This window comes from Gossypium hirsutum, chromosome D07 (genome assembly GCF_007990345.1).
Source record: "Gossypium hirsutum isolate 1008001.06 chromosome D07, Gossypium_hirsutum_v2.1, whole genome shotgun sequence".
NCBI lineage: Eukaryota > Viridiplantae > Streptophyta > Magnoliopsida > Malvales > Malvaceae > Gossypium > Gossypium hirsutum.
Window position 1 is genome coordinate 23909007 of NC_053443.1, and position 15918 is coordinate 23924924.

A 15918-nucleotide genomic window follows, 5' to 3' on the forward strand; every position below is an offset into this window, starting at 1 on the left:
AATTATTTTAATGACCGTTGTGTGTTTCGGTGAGCCAAGCAACATAAGTCACCTATGTGAGAGTGAAGTGGGGCCGCTTCGAGGAGACTACTAGGGTATAGTTCTCTCAAACTCTTGCAGAATTAGGAGATGTTCACGACCATATGAACATACCCATGAGAACTAAAACCTAGCTAGAGAGGTAGTTGTGTGAGGTATATCATTGTTTACACAAACGGTAGAACAATTTAAGGACATCACGTCTACTTGTCAGCTAGTAAAGTAAATATACTATCACAAGGGAAGGTTCAATGGTTGATGCCTACCTATCCTATGCAACTGTTGATCGTAGATTGTATCACCACATCGAGCCAATGTTTTTCGTTAAAACTATCAATTTCATTCATGTGGGGGATCGTTGGAAAAAAAATAAGTTTTTAGAAGTTTTGAGGCATATTATCGATTGGTAAAGGTGGAGATTTGAATTATAAAATTATGGTTTTATATTCTACCCCATGAGATCTTTAAAACGATATATCATATGCTCAAAATGGTTCAGTGATGAATGAGAAATTGAGGTTCAAAGTAAGCCACTTGGGAATTATGTTGAGGAAAATGGAAAGCTTAGTTCCACATTGGTTAGATATTAAGTGTGGAATATGTTTATATATATGAACTAACTTGGTGGTTATTGAATGACTAAGCTAATGCTCTCCCTCATACGCGGGGGGTGCAAATTCAAGTGCAGTCGTGCTATTGTTGTGCTCATCTCGTTGTTGTATCCTAGGAGACAATCGACTAACGTGTCTCCAGCACCAAAGGAGTGGCCAAATCTGTCTTAAGGAAACTATGAAAATATGTCTCAACTACCAGTTGAATTTCTGCCTACCTACAAGTACACAATTTCGATCCAGTTTTATTTCCAATTTCTATTTTTTAGATTTTATATATATCTATATTAATTTGGTTCAACCTTGTGATTTAAATCAATATTTTATATTACTGTTTATTTCACTAACATATTTGTAACATTTATAATTGCGCATATAGAAAAAGTTTTCTTGCACCATATCGTGGGAAATGATACCATTTGAGAGAATGGTGCTAGACACAAACATCATATACAACTCACAAACTCTTTAATTTGAAAACATTGAAGGCTTCAAAATGTGGTTGAGAAAACATTTGTTCTAAAACATATTTTTCATATTAACAACATCACCTTAGTATATCACAAAAAAACAATATTGTATCGTACTAACATGTTGCATATTCCATAACTTCAATCATAGGTGGAATTGATATGATCCATCCTTCTTCTATGTACTCTTCAAAGTATGGATCATACTAATTTCGAACATTTGGATGTCTCAAATTCAAGAGCTCGCGAGCCGATTGTAGTGTTTGTATCTAGCTCCTTTCTCTGAAATGGTAACGTATCCCACAATATGATGTAAGAAAAACTTTTGTATTTGAATAACGAGCATCTACCACGTAATATTTGGGTTCGCGTGTAAACAAACAGTATGTAGTTTTAATTATAAAAACTTAAATAAACTTAATTGGGAAAAGCCTTATGCTAGATTATAACCATTTTTATAAGTTGTAAACTAGGTTAAAAATAATATAAAATTTATAACATGTAACCTTTATAAAACATGTTTTATAAAGTGTTTAATAATTTTTATAACATTTTTTATAAATAATATAATTTTTTATCATATTATGGCAAAAAATTAGAACATTTTTTTAAATAAGTATATTGTTTTTTTTTATAATATATAGCATGGACATGTAAATAAGTTACTTTCATAATTTTTGGCCATAATTTTTAATAAATAAGTATGTTATAACATGCACATTATTTTTACAATATATAATATAATTTTAGAAATTTTTGGCTATATCCATCCCAACTACTCATTTGTTCATGCTTATAATGCAATTTTCATAACTTAAACTTGTATAATTAAAAAAGAAATTAAATCATGTATGAGTATTTGAAAAGTCATAAAGTAATTGAATTTGAAAGTAATTACCTGTGCAATTACTCCAATTCTCACCCTCTCTTCTAAGAATAGAAAATTTATTTGGAGTGCTTTAATTACAACCAATTTAGTGGGACTCATCAATTACAATGGTTGCCCAAACAATTACACTCAAATTAGATGAGTTTTCAAACCCTACCTAAGTTACAACACTAGAATTATTAGACCACGAACTCCCCTCGACTCGTGCGAGCTGATACCGCGAGCTCTCCTGACTGTCCTCTCGCTGTACGTCTCGCACACACCCATCTAGTGGGGTGTTAAACTAAGATTTATTTGATAAAAGATTTTGATATAACAAATTAAAAGTGTTTTTGAATATAAGCTAAATTTGAAAAAATAAATTTTAAATTTGAATTCTAAGAAATAAAACTTTGAATACTTACAATAAACTCTTAGAAAATTTTGAAACAATTTTAAAATCAAGTGAAAATATTTTTAACCAAGTCAAAATGATCTCAATTAAGTTAAAATCATTTTAACACATCAAAATGATTTTTAAACAAGTTAGAATTGCTCCAGGCCAAAAAGTACTGGTACCATTTGGCCAAGTATCTGTAATTTTTGAAAATAATCGATGCCCTTAGAAAAATCAAGACCAAAAAAGTATTCTGTCAAAACCCTAAAAATTATTGATACCATGTTTTTGGTATCGAGACTTTTTGAAAATAATCGATACCTTTCTAAAAAACGATACTAGAATTGTATTTTGTTTCTCATAAACCCTACAAAGTATCGATCCGGTATTGATACTTATTCATAAACCCTATAAAATATTTTTGAAGTATCGATTATTTCATTCCAACGGTCACTGAATTAGCATTTATGAAAAAAAATATTGATACCCTTTTTGGGGGTATCGATACTCACAGTTGCAGGTGAAATAAAGGTTCTGGCTTTACATTCCCAATGGCCATATTAACTTCACCAACAACATCAACGGCTGAAAATCTATTAGGGGGTATAAATACCATCTTTTAAAGTCCTACAACATCTAAGAAAGTACTTTCAAGCAAAAATCATTAATCAAACAATCTTAAAGCTTAAATTTTCATATTCTTCTTACATACACTTGTGAGCCTTATCTCTTTTATTTTGCTCAAGTCACTTATCTCATTGTATTTGTGCTTCAATTTGCAAATAATTTTATCTTGTAAGGATTGTTTCTTTATTTGCTCATTTGTATCTCTTTGAGAGGTTTTGAAACTTAAAATTTAGGGTAGAAATCTTAAGGAGTTGTAAGGTTAAACATTGTCCTCAAAGGTTGAACAAATTAGTGAATTTGGAAAAAATCCTTAGTGGTGGAAAGCTAAGGTAGTGGAGTAGGCAATTGGGGCCGAGCCACTCTAGATTCTTTGTGTTTTTTGTTTCATTTTTGCCTTTGCTTTCACCAAAATTTTTAAAGGCCAATTCATCCCCCTCTTGACATTTTCAGTTTGCTTCATCTAGCTTTCATGAGGCCTGTTCGAGTCGTGAATAGGCAACCCGGATCTTATTTGAGTTTCGAGTTAGTGATAATTGGTGTATATAACACCATAAATCGAATTGCAATGTATGCTAAATGTTTGTTTGTTTTTTCCTTCTTACTAAGACCATGTAATAATAGTAATAATAATAATAATAAATATGGTTTAAATCTTTCTTAACTAATTAGTCCCTTCCAACTTTAATTTTTTCCGTTTTTGTCCAACAGTTTAGTAATGTCTACACGTAATTATACAAACTTTAATTTTACTTTTTATGATGTACCTATCAAATATTAGTCCCGAAAAGTAGCATTCTACTGACTTAGCTTTAAAGCATTGGTGGATGGGTGTAGGTGGTAAAGTTGTAAGGCTAAGGAATCCTTAATAAGGGTTAGATGAAGCAATAAACAATGTTGAAAAATCTACACATGTTTAAGCATAAAAAAAAGGGTTAATCTCCAACTTTTTTCATTTATAGGGTCCAACCACCAATATCATCAAACTTGAGGTGCTGACTCCATGGTCTATTCCGAGATTAAAGCTTTATTCTTTTATAAGGTAAATGACACACAACACCACTTTCTCTGCCTACCCTCTTTTTTATCATTCGGCTTTTACTAAGCTATTTTTAATGCCATCCTTTCAAGTTATAATATTATATCAAACCTTAAAATATACACTTATAATATGTAGTTTTTGTACCTTAGTACTTAATATGCCTTTTACACTTTTTTTAAAATATCTATAAGAATTATTTTTAATTATTATTTTTTAAAACTATAAAATTCAAAAATTCAAAAATCCTTAAAATTATAAAAAAAATCCCAAAAAATATAAAAGAAATTTAAATTTTTCATAAAATTCTTTTTAAAAAAGTTGTTTATGAGCAAAACCCAATATCGAATCAAATCAAACCATAAACCAAAATTATTTTGGACACATGTAAATATCTAACTCTTTCGCAAAATATTTTTATTGATTAAAATATGTCGTAAATCTTTATACTTTTTCATGAATTTGAGATTTAATTTCCGTACTTTTATTTTTAAAAATTTAGTCCATCTATTTTTAATAGTTCAAAATTCGGGCTCAACAGTCAGTATTATCACGCCAATAAATTTTAACCCAAAAATATTAACAATGTTAATAATTTGACCTAAATTTCGAAAAAATATAAAAAATTAAATTTAAATTTATGAGGGGTATAAAAACCTATGACATATTTTAATATATAAAACCCTTGGCAGCGGAGGTTTGAGAAAAAAACATATCATGTTCGAACCAAAATTTTGAATTTAATGTATAAATAAAGTAGAAGATGTATGTTTTTGATGGTATTATATTTCATTTGAGGTGGAATGCGAAACGCAACAAACATATGAATTTGGTTGTGGATGTAAATGACAGACCCCTTTCCAAACGTTTTTATGTTGTGAAACACTAAAAATATATTGTTTTAAGATACTCCGTCATTAAGGCGTATAGAGAGATTCCCACTTTACAAATTGCACACAAGATGGAAATTCATTGACACCTACAATCAACTGAAACCCCTAAAGCATGGCATGGAAAATAAAATAGTGGCAGGATTAAGTAATAAGTCGTCCTCTCCTTGTAACTATGCCGGTGTCAAGTAGTTATTGGTGGAGTTTACATCTTAGATACAAATAATTTCTAGATATTTTTACTACTTTTCAAAGATATCAAGCCAACGAGGTTCAAAATCTTTTGATCTTTAAGATTTTTCAAACCAAAACTCTACGTGATAATGAACAACACTTAATAATTTGATTTCTTTCTCTTCACCTTTTTCCCTTAATTAGACAAACCCTACGTGGGCGAGACTATAAATTTTTATGCGTAACCCTAATAGGTAGAAGGGATCAATTTATAATGTTCAACTTTTAATTTAGTATGTCTATTAAATCGCCGGATGAACTGATACTCTGATAAGATTTATTTGGGTTCATATAATTCAATTAAAAATCTTAGAAATCTGACTTAAGAATAGGGGCAAAGGCAGAACAATTTTTTAGGGGGCCTAATAAAATTTTAATTTTTTATAGTCTATATCTTTATAATTTTTAAAGGATTAAATTAAATTTTTGTAATTTTAGGGGGGCAAAGTATAATTTTTTCTTTACTAATTTAAAATTTTAAAAAATTTTAAAGAGCCTAAATGATAATTTTTCATTTTAAAGGGGTTGGGGCCATGCCAGTCCCCCTAGATTCGCCTATGCTAAGACATCAAGATCTCAAAATCTCAATTTTGTCGTTTTAACCAAAGGCTCATTTGATTTTTAGATAAAATTTTTATATAATTTTTTACCCATATTATGAATGTGCTGTAATCTATTATTAATTAATATGATAAACCTATTGTTTAAGGGCCAAATTCACAAAGTGAAAAATTGTTTTTTTTTGGTTATTTGAAAATAAAAAATGCCTTGTAAATAAAAATAAAATTTAATTTTCAATAATAAAAAATATAAGAAATACATTTGATACCTTTTTATAAATAGAAACATGAAAAATATAATAAGATATCCCTAACTCAAATCATGGTTAGAGATTTTGTATTAAAAAATGGTTGGAAAAAATATGTGAATTTGAATCGAAGTAAATGCATTAATTAAATATAAAATTTAAAAAATATTATTTTCAATTTTTTTTAGTTTTATAATTTTATATTTTCATATATATATATTTTAAAAATTAAATATTTTTAACAAAAACACATTTTCTTTTAACTATTTTTATTTTTCAAAAAACAAAAAAACTCAACAAAGCATAAAATTTTCACTCAAGTTCTACCAAATAAATTTATTTATGATACCTTTTACAACAAAATAAGTAATTAAAAGCTTTTAAGCTTATATAATTTTAATGAGAAAATGAATTTATGAATAAAGACGCCACATCATCATGTATCTATTACCAATTATTTAATGTCATTTCAACATCTTTTTTCATGTCATTAACTCATTTTTTTGGTAATTTTTTTATCCTGAATCTTGAACCTTAAATATTAGACTCTAAATTCAAGATTTAAGATAGATAATCCAATTCTATACATTAAAAAAAAGATGTGTTGATAAAAAAATATAGAACGATGTGAGGTCCAACTTGGTACAATTCTATACATTTTTCAACTCAATTCTTTTATTGTAAAACATTTTTTGAAGAACGCTAATCTTAGCTCAAAATAGTACCATGTGAGCCCCACTCTATTTTTTGCCACTCGTTTTTAAAGTCGTTAAACTTAACCTTGTAATATATATATACTCATTAAACGTGGGAGTGCAGAATTAGTCATCAGTTGTTATATTTCCTTATAAAGTCAAAAGAAATAAAAAAGAAAACCCAGAAATATTGGGGTTTATTTTTTTTTTTGAAGACTTCTCCTAAAAGAAAAGCAAAATATCTATCTTGGACATTAAGCGAAAAACTCAACCCTTTATTTCCGCCTAACCAACACGCTTAAGTTGGGGAGGCATTTTCTCAATTGGTGTTTCCATAAATCTAATTCCTCGTTGTTTATACTTTAATGGATAATTTATTAAAATTGATCTGCTTGTTTGAGGAAATAAATTATATAAACAGCTGTTATTTTCCAATTAAAGTAATCATACTTGTTGACAGACCAATCATTATTCTACTCTAAAATCTAAACCACCTTCTCATACGTCGCCATTTGCCCTTTTCTCATCTGGCCTGTGTTTAATATTTACCCTTATTCCTGCATTTTAATTTAACAACAAAATTGATGATGGAGATTGGAGACATACTTTCCTTTCGTTCCTCCAAGAAATTCATATTCTCACTAGGTGTCGGTGATCCAGCTTTGGTTTTTTGGTCAATCATTTCATTCAGTTTTGCTGATATTTTATTTTTAGATATTTATTGAAACTAATTATTTTTATTTCAGACTTTCCTTGCTCTAACTTCTACGCCTAAGATATCAACATTATTAATTGTACAGGTATTATCCTGCTTAATTAAGATTTTAATCAATAATTAAAAAACAATCCAACTCCTTTTAAAAAATTAATTTGGCAAAAAAATTAAACCTTCAAAAGGCATACAATTTTCATTTTAATGGATATTAAAATTAAAAGAAAAAAAAAGGGGAAAAAGAAATGGGTCAAATGCATAACAGTAACAAGGTGAAGGGCAGGGCAGTGTCTTTGTTCATAACTCACATGCGCTGCGAGGTGCAAAAGCTCCACCATCTTCACCCTTTCCCAAAATATCTCCAATTTCTAACAAATAAATAAAATGAAAATAAATATTCTGCTACGGCGGTCCACATTAAATCCATGTACCCTACCTCATCAAACCCCCTTACCTGTTACATGGCCCACAAATCTTTTTCCTAATAATCAAATCAGACTACTTTTTATTTTTTATTTTTTGGGGTCGGAAATTAGACCACTTGTTAATATACCCGTTAAAATCGGTACAAGTCCTTACACTTTCCAAATATTTAAAATTTAATCTATTTATTTTATTTTTACTAATTTAGTCCTTCATCTTTTCGAATTTAAAAATTTAGGTCTGATTGTTGAGATTATTTTGTTAAATTCATTGGGGGTGACATTTTGAAATAAAAAAAATACTCATTTGGTAACCATATAACAAATAAAATAACATTAAAATAGGCATGAAGTTAATAATATTAACAATCAAACTTATATTTTTAAATTAAAAATGTAGAAGGACTAAATTCCTGAAAATAAATTTAAGAAGACTAAATCCTAAATCTATGAAAAATACAAGAACTTGAAGCAAATCTTAACCTAATTAGAACGGTCAAGTTGATAAAATATGGGTAAAGGTATCATGGAGGCTCTTATATTAGAAACTAGATTGCAATTTGCTCCCTTTACTCAAAAAGTGAACGAATTAATTCATATACGTTAGATCAAAGAGCAAATTGGTCATTTATATTAAAAATTGTATCCAATTGTACAGTTAAAAACTGGCATGACTAATGAAATAAATAGATGAATGCAATTGTTTTGTAAATGAGGGGGATTCAAATGTATAAGGATCTGATTCACATGTTACTGCCCAGCTACATAAAATATAATACAATTATGAGCTACCTAGTGGCTGTTGCCCTTGCGCGTGGGGCCTTGGCTCTTCGTCAAACTTAAAACGTCTCCTTATTGGCTATAATTTTTATAGTACTAAATTAAAAGTTTGAAAAGAAAAATTAGTTTAATAATCTTTTTGTAAGATGTTTATTTAGATTAGATTTAAAGAGGTTTAATTATGTTGTTAGTGTCTAAACTCTTTGCATATTTTAATTTTAGTGATGTAATCAGTTGATAATTTTTTAAAAATAAAAAAAAAGTTGCTTAGGTGATCAAGATTGCACGTATGAAAAGTTAAATAAGTAAAATAAGTGTTATCGGTTTTTAGCATCATTTTAAAGAAGCAAAATAAAAAAGTCTTTACTTCTAAATTTTTAATTAAAAATCACATCACCCAATTTAACATATTTTCTTTAATTGTTAAATAAAAAGACTAAATTGTAAGTGTAAAAAAATATTGAGTAGTGGAAGCAAAGTTAGACCTTATTTAGATGAGATATGAAAAAGTTAATTAAAGATAGTAATTAAATTGACAAAATATCTAGTCACGCAAAAGTCTAGCGCAAGTAACCTTCGTTAAAACCTCCGTAAAAGCAGAGGGGCAGTGCAGAGCATATATAAAAGATCGAGATAAAGAGGGGGAGAGAGAGATATTGAAGGAGAAAGTTTTAAGGATCAAAACCAGATATGATTTCTTGTTAATGGATTCTTTTGGTTGAACAGTCCGAAACCCATTTCCAGAAAAAAAAGAATCAAGAAAACACCGAGTGGGGTTTTCTTGGTTTTGATTTGTATACTTGGATTTGCAAGGAAAAGATTTTTGGTTGAGGTTCAATGGAGGGTGAGAAAAGATACATTAGTGCGGAAGAGCTGAAAGAGCATAACAAATCTGGGGATTTGTGGATCTCAATCCAGGGCAAGGTTTACGATGTTTCAGAGTGGGCAAAGGAGCATCCCGGCGGGGAAATCCCGCTTTTGAATCTGGCCGGCCAAGATGTTACCGATGCGTTTCTGGCGTATCACCCTGGAACGGCTTGGCAGTATCTTGACAAGTTGTTCACTGGGTATCATCTCAAAAATTTCGAGGTGTCGGAGGTATCCAAGGATTATAGGAGGCTGGTCTCGGAGTTTGCCAAAGCCGGTATGTTTGAAAAGAAAGGACATGTAGCCCTTTTTTCACTTACAGCTGTAGCTCTATTGTTTCTTGTTGTTCTTTATGGTGTTTTGAGATGTGATAGCGTGTGGGCACATCTTGGGTCGGCCATCTTGTTGGGCTTGCTTTGGATGCAAAGCGCATACGTTGGTCACGATTCAGGTCATTACCAGGTAATGACTAGCCGCGGTTACAACAAGCTCGCTCAGATTTTATCTGGGAATTGTTTAACCGGGATCAGCATTGCCTGGTGGAAATGGACTCACAATGCTCACCACATTGCCTGCAACAGCCTCGACCACGATCCCGATCTCCAGCACATTCCTGTTTTTGCCGTCTCCTCACACTTTTTCACTTCCTTAACCTCTAGCTTTTATGGAAGGACATTAAATTTCGATCCTTTAGCAAGGTTTCTCGTCAGTTACCAGCACTGGACATATTACCCTGTCATGATTGTGGCAAGGGTCAACCTATTTGTCCAAACATTCTTGCTCTTGTTTTCAAACCGTAGTGTCCCAGATAGAGGTTTTAACATAATGGGAATCCTTGTGTTTTGGACATGGTTCCCCCTCCTGGTTTCATGTCTTCCCAATTGGCCAGAGAGGATCATGTTTGTTCTTGCCAGCTTCGCCGTCACATCGATTCAACACGTTCAGTTCACATTGAACCATTTCTCAGCAAATGTGTACGTTGGACTCCCAACAGGCAACGACTGGTTCGAGAAGCAAACAAGTGGGACAATAGATATCTCGTGTCCTTCCATGATGGACTGGTTCTTCGGTGGTTTACAGTTCCAGTTAGAGCACCATTTGTTCCCCAGGTTGCCACGGTGCCATTTGAGGAAGGTTTCCCCTCTGGTGAGGGAACTCTGCAAGAAGCACAAATTGCCTTACCGGAGTCTGTCTTTCTGGGAGGCGAATAAATCGACGATTAGGACTCTGAGGACTGCCGCCTTGCAAGCTCGAGACTTAACTAACCCTGCCCCAAAGAATTTGTTGTGGGAAGCTTTTAATACCCACGGCTGAGTTAAAATTTTTTTTTGGCTTGGTCCCGGCCTAGATTTACTGCTTTTTAGACCGTCAGATTTTAAATTGCTCTGCATTTCAATACGGTGTTCAGTTATTCTATCTTAATTTTATGAGTTTTGTTTTTGTTGATCTCTGAATGAGCAAAGGGGCATTTTGTTTTTGGTTAATATTCCGAAATTTGTTTGATACATATGACAGGCCTTGAACCAAACGCGTGCGTGTATATAAATAATTCTAAATTTTGTTTCTACCTTTAAGCTTTTCGTCAAAGCTTTAATGAAGAAAATAGAACCTCCAAATTGTTTTCATGCTTCGAAACCTTGTACGTTTAGCATTTCTTGGAAGGAGTCTCAGCTGAGCTGTGTGCAAAAAGGAGTCTCATCTTGAAATTGTCCAAGTTTTCCAGTAAGGCTTTCAGATTTGTACGACTGTCCTTTTTGGTTTTAATTTCAAATTTTGATTATGTGTCGTTCAAAACGCGTTGCCGCGGTGAGAATCCCCCATTTAACCACGATGGCCAAGTCCAAGATTGTACTGTTGATGCTTTTCTAAAGATAGAGATTTAGTAGAATTAACAATAAAATGTGTCGATTACAACAGAATCATATCATGGCCAAAATGGTTTAAGCACGAGATCCATTTTTGTGTAAAACAAAATTGATGTAATGGTATGGTATATATTCCTTTCACGTTAGGTGGTGAGCATATGGTCTCCTTTGAGTAAATCCACCGAACCCAATTCCATTATGAAGGGCCATCCATAGTGGACTGTAACATCCATCGGGGAATAAAACAAAAATACTGACTCACGTGGTCTCCCCTTGTCTAATTTACCGAACCCAATTCCAGAATAAAGAGATATTTAACCACAACATATTGGACACTCCACAAAGCCTGCAAATTTGTCCAACTAAACTTGTGGATGGATTCCTCTTGCCTCTTTTTACCACTCAACATTTGAAAATGTTTTTTCTTTATTAATATCCATTAATTGATGTAGTTACCGCCAAGGCGTTAGTAGTCCAACGGTTAGGATAATTGCCTTCCAAGCAATAGACCCGGGTTCGACTCCCGGCAAACGCAATAGCATTATCTTCAATTTTTTTTGTTGGGCTTCGGAGTTTGGGCACTCGGGGACTTCAACAGGCCCTATGTTTGTAAGTTACATTTTTTTTTTATACATTTTGTGACTATAATTAGCCGAGGTATATTTAATGAAGCGTTTGTAGTCAAACGGTTAGGATAATTGCCTTCCAAGCAAATTCGACTCCCGGCAAACGCAATAGCTTAATTATCTGTTCTGATTTTGTTGGGTTCGTAGTTTTTGAGCACTTAGGGACTTAACAGGCCCTAATATAGTTAATATAATTTACTTTTTTTTTTAATATGCTGAGAATTGTTAACTGAGATATATTGTCAACGAAGCGTTTGTAGTCCAACGGTTAGGATAATTGCCTTCCAAGCAATAGACCCGCGTTCGACTCTCGGCAAACGCAATAGCAATAGTTTTATTTTTAATTTCCTTTTTGGGTTTGGAGTTTGAGCACTGAGGGACTTCAACAGGCCCTAATATAAGTAACGTTTTTTTTATTTTATATTTTCGTACTATAATTAGCTGATATAATTCGCCAACGAAGCCTATGTAGTCCAACTGTTGGGGTAATTGCCTTCCAATCAATTCACCCGGGCTCGACTCCAGGCAAACGCAGCTCTGAATTTTTTCTGATTTGATTTTCGGTTTTCGGTTTTGGGGTTTGGGCACTCAGGGACTTTAGCACCGGCCTAATATAATTAAATATAGGATTTCTTGTTGTTTGTATGTCTGTGTTAGCTGAGACAAAACATAAAGTGCAAATGCTTAATTGGCTGCATGATGTCAACATCAGGTCTGGGTTTTTAGCATCTAAGTGGAAAATGGATAGTGTCACCCATCATCATTATTAGCTTTTTTTATACTCATTGGTCATAAACGACTGATGCACCACCTACAAAAGAAATCATCTGAAGCAATTCATCAACCACTACTGAATAACAAAACCAGGGACATATTATCACATATACGCAACTCCAGCAGCATAAATTGAAAAGGACAGAATTACATTACTACTGCCGTTGGTCGTCATTGGCTTGTTGTAATGGAGTTTCATCATGCTCATGCACTATATCCAGCCTTTTGCTTTGCTTTTCTGCTTGACAAAGGAAGTTGTTAGCGCCTTTTTGCTCCTAACTGGTGCACCCGCAATCTCATGCTTTTGGTTACCATATGATCTGAATCTGGATGCCCTCAAAGGTTTTGATCCCTCCAACTCCTGCAAAACCAGGAGTCCTTCATAAGCTTCATGCAACATGTTTATACAAATGAAAAAGAAAAAAGAGTACTCACTGAGATGTCAAGCATGTATGTATTATTGTTGATTTAAAAATTACCCTATGTCTATGTGTGATACCCAGAGTTGACATGAATGAATTAGAAGCAGGAAAAGCTATTGCTGGAGACTTTGTATTTCTACCCTCTCCATTGTCTGCAAGCATTACAGTCAAAATACAAGTCTTGTCATCCAAAGCTTTACTATGTAACAACAGTAATATGAGCTACTGATGTAACAAGCATACCCAATAACTGGAAATTCCCAGAAGCATTGCTAGGAGGTTGGGAGATTCCGTTGCTGCGGGGTAAGCAATGGAAATAACTTATTGCTCTTACCAAAACATTAAAAGAACTACAGTAGAAGAAAAATAGAATTATCGATCCAATATTGAACTCTTACGCCGAACTAACCTCCCCAAAGTTTGTGAAATCCCTTTCAAAGTAGACTTTGTTTCTGAGGCTAAGTGCCATGAAAGTGTTTTTGATGCAGGAGTATCTATACCACATTTAGTAAGTAACATGATATGCACCTTCTTCCTATGAGAAAGTTTATTGCTAACAATGAAGAAAAAAACTGAAAATTAGAAGAGTTCGTGCCTGTTTAGAAACATTATACCTGAAGCAAGAAGCCATTTAGCCTGGAAATAGTTTTGCCTAGGATTTGTTTGTACATGTCGACTAAAATGTACCTTCTCAATGACAGAATCTGGTTTAATGGAAAAGGGAATGAAAAAACATACTAAAACTTCAACCCACTAATTAGCTGCTAGGAAAGGCTTCTGACTAGTCTTACTTGGTAAAATGTAGTGCTTGTGATGTCTTGGGGTAAGTGCCATCGACTTTTGCTGCCTGAGACCTTCGCTATCCATGTATGTTTTGCACATAAGTAGCTGCTGATTTTAACAAACGAGGTTCAGGGCCCATCCGTTCAATACTGTTGTTGAACTAGCATATTAAACAACAGAAGTGCAAAGAGATTACCTGATTTAAACAAGATACTTTTAGCTCCATGGTTGACACTTGCAACGTTTGCTGATCAAGAAGATCAGTTAACTTGTAAGCCACAGTGCCAAGGTGATCAGCAACATTAACAAGAGCCTGTACAGCATAATCTTTCAGGTTGTCCAGTACCCTAGGTAACAAATATATCCATAAAGAAAAGAGTTGCATCAGGAAAAAAGAAGGCTGCAATTAGCTCAAGCTCAATCAAATGCATAATCAAAAAGGCTATCACAAAGCATTAATGAACTAAAAGCAACAAAATTTAAAGTGAAAAGTGTGCAGCCTCACATCTGCTTCAGTTCACTGTGCAGCAAAGACTTTTCGCTGTATTTTGCAGCTGAATATAGCTGAGGCTTTAAGTTGTTGAACTCCTGCAGAAAGGCACGCGGATCCAACTTATCAAGTAGTATAACAATGAAATGGTAGAAAGGTTTGAACAGACATAAGCTTAAAATCCAAAAAGATGAACTTTGGACTCAACAAAGAGGACAAGTTAGCAAACCAAATGGAACCCTGAACGCTTATTTCTAAACTCGGGAATGACAATGAAGCAACCGTTTTTCTTCTATGAATTAAATATTGTTTTAAAAATATATCAAATTATAGATGTTAAAGAATTTAATTTATAAAATTATTTGGAATATTTTTTAAAAATAAATTACAGAATATTATTAGACGGTTTGATAAATGTAATTTTTAAAAATTTAAAGGTACAATATTTATAAGATAATATTAAAAAAATTTCACATTAAAGGATAAGTAACTCCTTATTTACTTAATCATTTTCTCTACTTTTATGTTGAAAAATTTGTGTAATTTACAATTTTTTTTTATTTTAGATTATCAAACATGTTAAAAAAAAGACTTTTATTTTTTTCAATGAATTATTTTATCTACACTTATAAAGCATTATAAAGCAGTGACTAAACTTTTTTTAACTATTGTGACACATAACTCAAACTATCATCTCAAGAAAGTGATGAAATTTGACCAAAATATAAATTAAAATAGTGAAGAGAACAAATGTTGTTTAATTCGTCAGCAACGTCTTTCTTCAGAAAACAGAAAAAAGTTTAAGAAACATATAAAAATGAAAGAATGAACCTGCAAGGCTTTGAGGAAGCTGTTGCTGGAAACCTGATCGAAGGCCATGGCGAGGATGGATGCGGAGAAGTGGTGTAATAATCGTGAATATTTTAGAAAGAAACGCCAATTATGGTGTGAGCTTTGGGAAATACAACACTTACCCAAATTAATATCTTACTTGTTTGATGAAAATTTCATACATTCTATTCTATATATATAAACATACTTGATTTGTGTCATTTTCCATTTTTTATTTTCTTTGGCGTATTTAAAAAGAATACAAATATTACCATTTTAATTTAAATATTACAATTGATTCACATTTTATTTACTTACTTATTTTTTTAAATCAAATCACAAATCATCTTTGGATTAATTATGGTTAACATCTCGTTTAAATTTAAATTTTAGTATCTATATTTTAATTTGACATAATTTAGTTCTTAGTTAGTCAAAATAGTTGACCCTTAATTATTCCTTTTAAGATAGCGAGCTTAATTTTTTTCTTAAAAATATTTTCTCTAACTTATTATGCTGAAATATATTCTTTTTGTGTGTTAGAATGGCGTTTTTAAGAGAAATTGACATTATTTTAATCGCGATGGTTAACGATGCTAACTATTTGGACTAATTAATACCATTGTAAAAGTAGATGATTAAATTATGTCAAATTAAAATATAAAGACTAA

The 15918-nt window shown here is 32.1% G+C and overlaps 2 protein-coding genes and 2 non-coding genes across 4 annotated transcripts; 3 read left to right on the plus strand and 1 right to left on the minus strand.

The window, feature by feature from the left end:
- The first annotated feature begins 9123 nt into the window (after positions 1-9123).
- On the plus strand, positions 9124-10902 carry LOC107954521 (delta(8)-fatty-acid desaturase 2). The gene has a single exon (XM_016890105.2). The coding sequence runs from the start codon at positions 9427-9429 to the stop codon at positions 10768-10770; it is 1344 nt and encodes a 447-aa protein (XP_016745594.1). The 5' UTR covers positions 9124-9426; the 3' UTR covers positions 10771-10902.
- An 882-nt stretch (positions 10903-11784) lies between these two features.
- Positions 11785-11856, plus strand: TRNAG-UCC (transfer RNA glycine (anticodon UCC)). Its single transcript has one exon. It is a non-coding gene; the product is annotated as a tRNA-Gly (tRNA).
- A 341-nt stretch (positions 11857-12197) lies between these two features.
- Positions 12198-12269, plus strand: TRNAG-UCC (transfer RNA glycine (anticodon UCC)). Its single transcript has one exon. It is a non-coding gene; the product is annotated as a tRNA-Gly (tRNA).
- Positions 12270-12681: 412 nt separating this feature from the next.
- LOC107954522 (protein ABIL1) lies at positions 12682-15390 on the minus strand. Its single transcript, XM_016890106.2, has 9 exons — positions 15248-15390; positions 14432-14514; positions 14123-14273; positions 13935-14034; positions 13758-13847; positions 13553-13637; positions 13387-13439; positions 13201-13295; positions 12682-13082 (listed from the first exon to the last, which is right to left on the minus strand). The coding sequence occupies exons 1-9, from the start codon at positions 15293-15295 to the stop codon at positions 12933-12935; spliced, it is 855 nt and encodes a 284-aa protein (XP_016745595.1). The 5' UTR covers positions 15296-15390; the 3' UTR covers positions 12682-12932.
- Between the last annotated feature and the right edge of the window lie 528 nt (positions 15391-15918).

Bases quoted from the DNA above. Each gene is read 5' to 3' on its own strand.
- LOC107954521 (XM_016890105.2), top strand. From the start codon at position 9,427: ATGGAGGGTGAGAAAAGATACATTAGTGCGGAAGAGCTGAAAGAGCAT.
- LOC107954522 (XM_016890106.2), bottom strand. From the start codon at position 15,295: ATGGCCTTCGATCAGGTTTCCAGCAACAGCTTCCTCAAAGCCTTGCAG. The intron at 13,638-13,757 runs GTATAATGTTTC...AATGTGGTATAG, and splicing joins TAAATGGCTTCTTGCTTCAG to ATACTCCTGCATCAAAAACA. The intron at 13,296-13,386 runs GTATGCTTGTTA...TAATGCTTGCAG, and splicing joins TGGGAATTTCCAGTTATTGG to ACAATGGAGAGGGTAGAAAT.